Below are 10,703 nucleotides of genomic sequence, written 5' to 3'. Positions count from 1 at the left end.
CAGTTTCTGTTTCTTCCAACTTAACAATTATAGCCCCTAATAGTGAGATTCTCAAGAATAGTGAACCTCACTTACCACATAAGAATCTCTATTTTCCAAACATCAAATAAAAATATATAAAAAATGAAACTTTATTAAAAAAATTTGAAGAAGGGGGGAAGTATTTGTTTTCGTTCTCTGGACCTAGCAGCAGACTGACGATTCTTGATCATGCATCTCTGCTTCTGAAGAGTGGCCTTGTTCACTGGTTCCTCCACTGTCCTTCTCTTCTTTTTTGTCACCGCAGCTGCCCCTCCTCCTCCACCACCACCCCTCCTCTTGATGATGACGAGGGTGCTGGGACTCCACTTGCCACCGCAGCATCCTATTGGCAAAAAGCTCAGCCGCGGAGGAAGATGAGCCTTCAACGGCGGACACCTGCGAAAACTGATGAGGAACAGGATGATGATTATGAAGAGGAGCAACAATGATGACGTCATCATCAATGATGGCAGCGTTTTTTGAGAGAAAAGCCTCAGAGGTCATTTCCTCGAATGGGTAGTGATTGTGGTGAGATGAGTCTCTGTGAGAGTAGGTTAGGATCATGTTTTTCCAGACATCATCGATAGTTTTGGGTGGAGTAGGAGGGGATGAAGCAGGATTTTAAGGATGAGAGGTGGTTGTTGTTATTGTGGTGAGGCATCGCGTCTGAAACGAACTCAAAGGAATTTGGATGAAATGGAGAAATTGAATTGAAACATGAAGGTATCTGGTGAAGAAGAAGATAAGGGAAGAAGCGGAGGCTCAACGCGAAAATGAAGGTAGGGGAAGAAGGCAACAGACAAAATGAGAGTTTAGTTCTCGAATTTGTTGCGGAAACAATTTTAAAATATCAAAAGATTTGTATCTTTTATTGTAATTTTTAATAAATTATAAATAAATTTAAATTAAACTATTAAATCATTAACCTAATGTTTGAAATTTGATGGTGCATCAAATAAACTCAAAAGATGACAAATTCAAATATAAAAAAAAAAGAGGCTTGCTACACATACAAGTCTTTTTGACTTACAAGTTTTACAAGTTGCTACACATTAGAGTCTTTTAATGCGTTATTTAATTTCCAAAGCGCTACCCTCACCGTGAATTATGAACGACTCCTCTTCCTCTTCCTCTTCCTCTTCCTCTTCCTCTTCTTCTTCTTCTTCTTCACTCACCGTGAATTATGAACAACTCATCTTCATCTTCCTTTTCCTCTTCCTCTTCCTCTTCCTCTTCTTCTTCTTCTTCTTCACTCACCGTGAATTATGAACAACTCATCTTCATCTTCCTTTTCCTCTTCCTCTTCCTCTTCTTCTTCTTCTTCTTCTTCACTCACCGTGGATTATGAACAACTCATCTTCCTCTTCCTCTTCCTCTTCCTCTTCTTCTCCTTCTTCTTCTTCTTCCTCCTCCTCCATGTATTTCTTCGTTATTCTCTTTGCCTTTTCATTAGTTGTTTTATTTGCGTTTATTACTGGTATTCTTGCTTCGTTTTTTTTCGATTTTCATGGTTTCTGAAATCAAGCTTTGAAATCGTTTTGAAGATAATGAAACTTCAGAAATACACCCAAACGATTATAGAAAATACACCCAAACGATTATAGAAAATACACCCAAACGATATTTCTTCGTTATTCTCTTTGTCTTTTCATTAGTTGTTTTACTTGCATTTATTACTGGTATTCTTGCTTCTTTTTTTTCGATTTTCATGGTTTCTGAAATCAAACTTTGAAATCGTTTTGAAAATAATAGAACTTCAGAAATACACCCAAACGATTATAGAAAATACACCCAAACGATTATAGAAAATACACCCAAACGATATTTCTTCGTTATTCTCTTTGCCTTTTTATTAGTTGTTTTACTTGTTTATTACTGGTATTCTTACTTCTTTTTTTTTCGATTTTCATGGTTTCTGAAATCAAGCTTTGAAATCGTTTTGAAAATAATGAAACTTCAGAAATACACCCAAACGATTACAGAAAATACACCCAAACGATTATAGAAAATACACCCAAAGGACACTTTATGCATAATTCAGAACTCTTTCTCTTTCTCCTCCTCATATTCTGCTGCTTCTTCTTCTTCAAAAATGATTTCAGAGCTTGATATCAAAAAATAATGGAAATCAAGAATAACGGAAAAAGAAAACAAAGAGAAAAGCACGTAAATGAAGAAGGAGAAAGAGAAGGCAAAAAACGAAAGAAAAGAAGAAGAAGAAGAGGAGGAAGAGGAAGAAGAATGTGCAGCAAGAAGAAGAAGACGATGCAGTGAAATTGTGCAGTAACGGTTGAAGAAGGAGAAAGAGAAAGTAAGAAACGAAAGAAAAAAAGAAGAAGAGGAAGAGGAAGAAGAACGTGCAGTAACGTTCAAACGCGTTAATATAATAACTTGTAAAGACTTGTATAAAAAAATGCTTGTATATGGAGAATTTCTCAAAAAAAAAATTAAAGACAAATAAATTTTTCAGCCTAAATCATAAGAACTAAAATTATACTTACCTTTAAATATATGAATAAAACTACTTTACACAAAATACCAAAATTAAATTCTAAATAAATAAACAAGCTTTCATATTTAATTAAAAATTTTAAAATTTAGACCCTATTTGATCGAGAACAAAATATTTTGAGGCGCCTGGTTGCCTTAAAAGAGGGTTGCAATAGCAGGATTACCAAATGGTAAATTATATAGTAAAGATGTAAGTTTATAGATTTTTTTTTATGGGATAAAAGAAAAAATAAAAAAGATAAGACTCATACTTTAAATAATAATAAAATAATAAAAAATAATTATAAAAAGAATTTATTTTCTTTTTATATCACTTCAATCTATATAGTAGAGAGTAGAGAGTGTCCCTTACCAAATCTTGGACCTGAAGAAAAAACACACTCAGAAATCAGAACCAGATTACCCAACCATGACAAACTTCTACCGCGAAACCGACCTCCCCGCTTTCTGAGCGGTAAAACGCCCGAGCATCATCGTCGTCGCTACGCTCTCCGCCGCGGGTGGCGTTCACGTTCTTCTCATCTTGCTCTGCTTCTGATGCTACCTCCTACGCAGCGCCTCTCTTCTCTTCAACAAGGACCTCAGTGACTTCTCTCCTTCACATCCTCTTCTACCTCACCCGTATGCATTCTTTCTCATATCTAAAACATTGTTTCCGTTATCCAGCATCGCTCGAATTTTCAAATGCTAGCCTCTTGTTTGATGAAATGTCTGTAGATTTTGCGGCCATGCTTTGATGAACCTTTTTTGGAAGAGAAAGTACACAAATTGATGTTTAGTGAGCTAACATTAGTCAACTCTAGTGTAGGATTTAGGGTTAAAAGGTTTATGATTTAGGGTTAGAATTTAAGATAAACAAAATAATTCAAAAAAAAAAAAAGTTGGTTGGTCTAAAAAGGTTGGTTACCTAGCATTACTCGTTTCGGAAGAGCTATTTTTTCATTATTGCATGTGATTGGATTTATTTTCCTCGTTAAACACTGGTTAGGACTTAGTTAATTTGAATCAATTGCATATAATATGACATACATTCGTTAGTACAATGTATTTGTTTAAATGTAACCCATGGAGAAGTGTTTTATTAGAAGCAGCATCTACTGTGTTTCAAGTTCTAACTGCCTTGAGCATTGCATTATAGAACTTTGTGATTTATGTGTTTAAGTGTAGATTAATTTACTGCCTATATCAGCAAATTAAAAACCATAAACAAGACAAGAACATAACTTTTTGAAATTACTTCTTCACTTTGAAACTGATAATCATAATAGTAGTTGTATAGTATGCCCTAAGATCCCCTTTGTGGGTAGTAGTATTTATGCTTTTTAGTTGAGTTACTTGTTTGTTGATGTATTGATGTCTTAATTTACGCACAGGAAAAGAAGAATCCTCAGTGACTCTATCATGTCAGAGACATCCGAGAAATCAGGTTCTAATGAACCAGTTTCCCCTGACACTGCTGCTGAATTATCATCATCAACGATTTGGGACCATTTTACTGCATTGCAAGGCACCGAGAATAAGGCTAAATGCGACTATTGTGGTTGTGTGGTCAAATATGAAGATGAAACAAGTGCTATGCGTTCACATTTGAATAGATGTGATGCTAACACAAGCATTGATGGGAATAAAATACAAAAAACAATTTCTTCCATGTCAGATAGTGAAGAGGAGGGGTATGAAGATGGTCTTGGATCTTCCGAAGATACCTTCAAATTTGACCAAGAAGCATCTCAAAGGGCACTTACGAAGATGTTTGTAATAGATGAGCTACCATTTTATCTTGTGAAGTCTGAACGCTTTAAAAAATTTCTACGTTCCATACAACCCCTGTTTGAGATCCCCTCACATGTTGCATTAATACAAGATGTTGTTACACTTTATCGTGAAGAAATAATAAAATTGAAAGAATATTTTTCTATTCATTCTCAAAGAGTTTGCCTTATCACTGAACCTTGGACGTCAAGTCATGGATTAAATTTTATGAAAGTGACTGCACAATTCATTGATAATGACTGGAGGCTGCAAAAGAAAGTATTGAATTTTTGCCAAATCACTGGCTATTCAGAAGACGAAATGAATGAGTGCATTGAAGTTTGCTTAGGTAATTGGAAGTTGAATGAGGTTTTTAGTTTAACAGGTGATATCGCATCGTCGGATGATCCAGGTACTCAAGATCTGGAAAAGAGAATAAGCTCTTGGGATAGCATATTCTTGAAGGGTGGGTATATTCATGTGCAATGTTGTGTTCATATTGTCAGCCTGATTGTGAAGGAAGCATTGAAAGAAATTCATGACTCTATTGTAAGAATTCGTGGTGCAGCCATGTATATCAGATCTAGTCCTTCAAGAACAGTAAGATTTAGAAAGTGTGTTGAACATGAGAAGATTCATTATAAAGGTCTTATTCAGCTAGATGTTGAAACTGAGTGGAATTCAACCTATATTATGTTAGAGGGTGCTGTGAATTATCAAAAGGCATTTGTATTATATAAACAGCGAGACCTTAACTATGTTGATGAGTTAAGTAGTGAAAGTGGGAAAGGCATACCTTCAGAAGACGATTGGAAATCTGCTCAATCAATGCTACCAGTTCTAAAATTCTTTTATGATTGTATTTTGCGAATTTTTGGTACCTCTTGCATTACTAGTGATATATACATGAAAGAAATATTTGCTATTGGAAGGAAGATCCATCATTATCATGAACATGATGATGCTAGTATAAGTAGGATGGCTAGTAGGATGAAGAATATATATGACAAATACTGGGGGAATTCTAATGCAATTAACATGTTATTGATTGCTGTCGTGCTAGATCCCAGATTGAAGTTGGGTTATGTCAATTGGAATCTTGATTACTTGTTTGGCTCTGAAAAAGGAAGTGAGTTGAAAACGAAGTTGCTTTCCTGTCTTGGTTCACTTTATCGTTATTATCAAGTTACACACAAAGGGTCTCAAGATGATCAACAACATGCACAAATTGATGAAGATGATGATCTCTATGGTATGCGTTTATATCTGCAATCAACTGGAAATAAATCACATGTTAGATCTGAGCTTGATAGGTATTTGGAAGAAGAATGTGAGCCCTTGAATAAACAAGCAGAGTTTGATCTATTGAATTGGTGGAAGAGCAAGTCGAGCCAATTTCCCATCCTTGGAAGCATGGCTCAAGAGGTGTTGGCCATTCCTATTTCTGCGGTAACCTCAGAGTTTGCATTTAGTGCCAAAGGAAGGGTTATAGATCTCTATAGAAGTTGCTTACCACCCAAATTTCTGGAGATGCTTGTTTGTACAAAGAGTTGGTTAGAAGGACCTAGCTCATTATCTGCAGAGATGATCTTTTTGGAGGATGACAATGAGGATGATGAGATCTTTTCGGAAGATGATAATGAGGATTACAATGATGATTCCTAGTTTGGTACGATGATATTGATGACTAACATATTTTAGTTATTTTATTCACTATATATTTTGATAAGTATTCTGCCATTTTTATTTGTTTACTTTATTTATTTATTTTGTAGAGATGAATCGTCAAGAAGATGTCTCAATCATTGCTTGGTCTTCACGGCCGAAGTTTAGTTTTAAGATCCTTATTTTATAATGAACCCTATTTCTAGTCACTCACTCACTCTCCTGCTGGTTTTGGATTAAAGTTGAATGATGTAGTGAACAATCTATTATTGGCATTGATAGTCATTTTGCTGTTTAAGAATTTTATGCTATACTAATTTTCTTACTATGTGCTTGTTCCCTTTAAAAACAAATTTGACTCGTGTTTCTATTAGGAAGAGTGGGAAGTCACTTATCTTGAATCATCGAATCACGTGTGCAATATTTTAGTCTCCTGTTCTGCTATTAATAACTTTTTTTATATATTTAATTAGTGACATTGAAATTTTGAATCACCATTCATACTATTAATTGCTTCCTTCTAATTCTGAGAAAAAATAATTGCTTCCTTCTAATCACATATGCATGTATGTATAGAATTTTATATTTTATATATGTAAAGAAATGATAATTTCGGTGGAAAATATCTCTGATATTTCACGCGGAGAAACAATAGTTGAAATATATTTAAATATTTAGAATAAATTAAAGGCAAAGTTTACCGTATAAAAAGGGCGATAGAAAGTAAGGGTGGAAGTAAGTCAAGCGTTAGTTCGAATTCGATTCGTTAATAGTTCGATAAGTTAAGCTCGTGAGTTAGTGAGCCAAGCTTGAGTTTGAAATTGAGCTCATAAATTAAATGAGCCGAATTTGAGTTTAGATAAGCTCAGCTCATTAGCTCGTGAGCTGACTCGATTATATATATATATATATATATGAAATATTACTATATAATTATATATATATTAATGATCTTAATTATTTAAAATTTTATATTTATTTTTTAAATATAATTTTGATATAGGACATAAATAAAAAATTTATAATTTATTGATAGATAACAATATATAAAATTGATCTTTTTAAATATTTTTTAAAATATATAAGTTATAATTTATTGATATAGAATTATAGATTATGTATTTATGTTTCTATTATTTGAGCCAGTTCATGAGCTCGAGCCAATTCGTGAGCTTTCGGTAAGTCGAGCTTGAGCTTAAGAAATAGGTTCGATTGTTAATGAGTCGAGTCGTGAGACAAGTTCAATTATTGTGAGTCGAGCTTGAGTTTGGTCTAACTCGACTCAACTCGACTCACTTCCGGCCCTAATTGAAAGAGTAACAAACTGACAAATGTTCGATCGGGAATAAATTCTGAAGCGTTACAAAAGACCTCAATTGCTCCTAGACTTGGTGGGAATTAATCCATAACGGATCAGATTTTTATTTAAAATTTTATTATTAGTCAATAAATTTAAGTTTAAACTGTTAGACACTTATTTAAATATATTAAAAATTTAATAATTAGACCAAACCAATTTAATCATGCGCATCATTTTCTTTATGTATTTTTTTTGACATGATTCTCCGTATGCATTTAACTTCCCTTTTCTCGTCCAAAAAATATTTTCTTTTTTTCTTTTTTAAATTTTTATTGTTATTCATCGTCCGTTATCCTCTATAAAATAAGAAAAAAATATACAAAAATGCCAATTCATAATATTTAAAATCTAGAAAAATAGGTCAAATAAAAAACATACTTATCGTATTATAGTGCAAGTCCAAAAGTATAATTTTAACATTTTTTTTTCTTTTCTTGGACATGAATATTTTTTATTATTTTAAATATGCGATAAATTTGCCTCATATATTACGTAACTAGCAAAGCTAACAATACCAGTTTGTAATTATTTTTCTCCATTTCAATATTATGAACATACTATATAGCCCTTTTACTATTAAAATAAAAATAAATTATACTAAATTTTGTTTGCATCTAAATTTAATAAATAATTTTAAGAGAATAAGATAAATAGATTATTGAACTTTTAAGCCCATAACAAATATGTACCTCACAATTTTAATTACAAGATTCTAATTTCGCAAATGACAGACAAATGTATCTCTCCGCTTATGGCGTTTATGTGGCTGATATGGTTGATATGATGTTTATGTGGCTGTAATAGTGCTACATGTCCGTTACGATATCTTAGTGGCATCTCTCAATAAAGTTCGAGGATAACTACGTTCTTAGGTATTAAAAACATTACCCTTTTTTTAATTGTCCTAACTCCAAATTTAAGACTTATTTTGATGGTATTGTAATCCTTTTTGACTTCAGGCCTGCTACATATATAAGATAGAAGCCTTCTTGGCTTACAAATTATACAAGTTACTCCAAGTTCAAGAAAAAAATACGCACTACTTTAACAACACATTCACTCTTCATTTTCTTTCTTAATCAAAATGCAAACCATCAAGAAAAAAACACGCGTTCCTTCCACAACACGTTCACTCTTCCTCTTCTTCCTCAATTAAAACGCAAACCATCAAAATTCAAGGGACATTCAAAACAAACTACTACGATTCTATAAAAACGTTCCAATTTCTCGCAAAGAGTAGAAGAAATCAAGAAGAAAAGATACAAATCTCCATAAAAAATCACCAGAAAAAGAAAGAAACATTATTCAAGGTACTGTTTTACTGTTCTTCTAGGTTTTTCCCATGTGCCTCATCTTTAACCAGCAAAACATTAAAAGATTTCAAGAAGAAATATACTGTCTCCCCCTGTTTTCGGTGTATTTCTTAAATCCTCTGGGTGTATTTCTATAATCCTTTGGGTGTATTTCTGTAACCGTTTAGGTGTATTTCTGTAACCGTTTGGGTATATTTCTATAATCGTTTGGGTGTATTTATGTAATCGTTTGGGTGTATTTCTGAAGTACCATTATCTTCAAAACGACTTCAAAGCTTGATTTCAGAAACCATGAAAATCGAAAAAACGAAGCAAAGAGAGAACGCATGAAGGAGATCCAACAAATTTGGCAATAAACTCGAAAAAAGAAATGAAATCTTTTGAAAAATGGAAGTTATATAGTTGTGCGTTAATTGATTTGAATTGATTTAAAATTCTGTTAAAAAGACACGTAACAAGCAGCGCGTTTAATGGGTGGATTTCGTTCAAACTTGTAAAACTTGTAAATACAAAACACTTGTATATAGAGATTAATCCTTTTGACTTATCATAGTTTATACTTGGATATTTAATACACCAAAATGTTTAATGAAGTTCACATAATTAAAGTTTCAGCTTATTAAATATAATCCATTTAAATTAATGATATAACAGTTACAAAATAGTATCATTTATTACATCATATTTTTTTTGCAAAATACACCTTCTATAAACTCAATTCAGAATTTATTCCCATGATGATAGGTAGCCAAAGAGTAATTATAATATAGAAATGTTACGTAAAAATTTTTATTTTTTTAAAAAGCAAGTGATATATACTTTTTTATCATTCACCCTCCTCATCACCCACCTTTTTTATACGTACTTAGAGTCATTAATGTTATTTTTAAAATCAATTTTATTTTCTCCCAAATCAAATTCCTAACATTTCTCAATCACATTATTACCCGTCAAAATACAATTTCTTTGCAGAAATTATGTAGGTTAGATTAAAAAATTTTAATAACTTCTACTATACAACTCATATTTTACATATAGACTATTAGAAAATAAAAAATAAAAAAATAAAATATAAACAAAAATTAAAAAATAAATTTTTAAAAATAATTATTAATTCATCATATTAAAATCAATAAATAAGTATACATATGAATATTAAATAAAAAAATATTAAAATAATTAAAATCATGACCTATTAGTGCACATATCAGATAATTTGAAAAATACAATAAGATACCTATTAAGGTCAAATTGGTTGATTGGCAACAATATCATCGGGTGAGTCTGTTTGTTGTTCAAATTATTCTTCAATTTTTTCCAACATAATTACCGTATTAAGGTCAAACTCAAATATCATATTATTTGCAATGATAAAGGCAATTTCTTATAAATTTTTTGGCCTATCTTGATTGTACTTGTAATTGAACTAGAGTTGTGATTTTTGGCTTCTGAGAGAGTATACGACCTTCATGATTCTTCTAACAATGATAATCCTATTAAATAAGGCATTTACTTTTACTAACTCCTGAAATGATAATAAATAAAACAAAGGAATTAAAAATCAATTACAATTAAAGTTATTTAATGAATATTATTATTACAGTTTTTTATTATTAGTAGTATTTATTGTATTTTTAAATATAAAATTCAAATTATAAAAGAGAATATAAGTAGTAATTACAAGAATACTTAATAATTAGGGATATGATATTATAATTAATATCATTAATAAGTAGGACTGATAAAAATATGATAAGTAGATTGATAGGAGAGTGAGATAAAAAATCAAAATATTATTAAGTTATATAAATAAAATAAATTTTGAAAAATTTTGGCTAGTTATGGCAAAAAAATTTTAGTTACCAAACTTTTTCCAATTCCTTACAACAATAATTTACCTTATCTAATTGTCAATTTTTAACCCTTAATGATAATAACAACACAAATTACAAACAAAACTTATAAACCTACAACAATAACCCACACATTAGCTTTTTTTTCTTCCTCTCTAGATATGCCAGTTTCTCCAAATTAATTCGTCTATGTTCTATTTTTTTCTTACACAAACACTCTTTCATATT

At 31.5% G+C, this 10,703-nt stretch overlaps 1 protein-coding gene across 1 annotated transcript; it reads left to right on the top strand.

Annotated features, from left to right (window-relative positions):
• Nucleotides 1-2,885: 2,885 nt before the first annotated feature.
• Nucleotides 2,886-6,318, top strand: LOC130968212 (zinc finger BED domain-containing protein RICESLEEPER 2-like). Its single transcript, XM_057893382.1, has 3 exons — nucleotides 2,886-3,153; nucleotides 3,906-5,953; nucleotides 6,060-6,318. Exon 2 carries the CDS (start codon nucleotides 3,934-3,936, stop codon nucleotides 5,947-5,949), a length of 2,016 nt encoding a protein of 671 aa, XP_057749365.1. The 5' UTR covers nucleotides 2,886-3,153; nucleotides 3,906-3,933; the 3' UTR covers nucleotides 5,950-5,953; nucleotides 6,060-6,318.
• The last annotated feature ends 4,385 nt before the right edge of the window (nucleotides 6,319-10,703 follow it).

Source organism: Arachis stenosperma, chromosome 3, assembly GCF_014773155.1.
Source record: "Arachis stenosperma cultivar V10309 chromosome 3, arast.V10309.gnm1.PFL2, whole genome shotgun sequence".
Classification (NCBI taxonomy): Eukaryota; Viridiplantae; Streptophyta; class Magnoliopsida; order Fabales; family Fabaceae; genus Arachis; species Arachis stenosperma.
The sequence above is the reverse complement of the archived record's forward strand: the minus strand, read 5'-3'. Positions and strand labels throughout refer to the sequence as shown.

Bases quoted from the DNA above. Each gene is read 5' to 3' on its own strand.
- LOC130968212 (XM_057893382.1), top strand. From the start codon at position 3,934: ATGTCAGAGACATCCGAGAAATCAGGTTCTAATGAACCAGTTTCCCCT.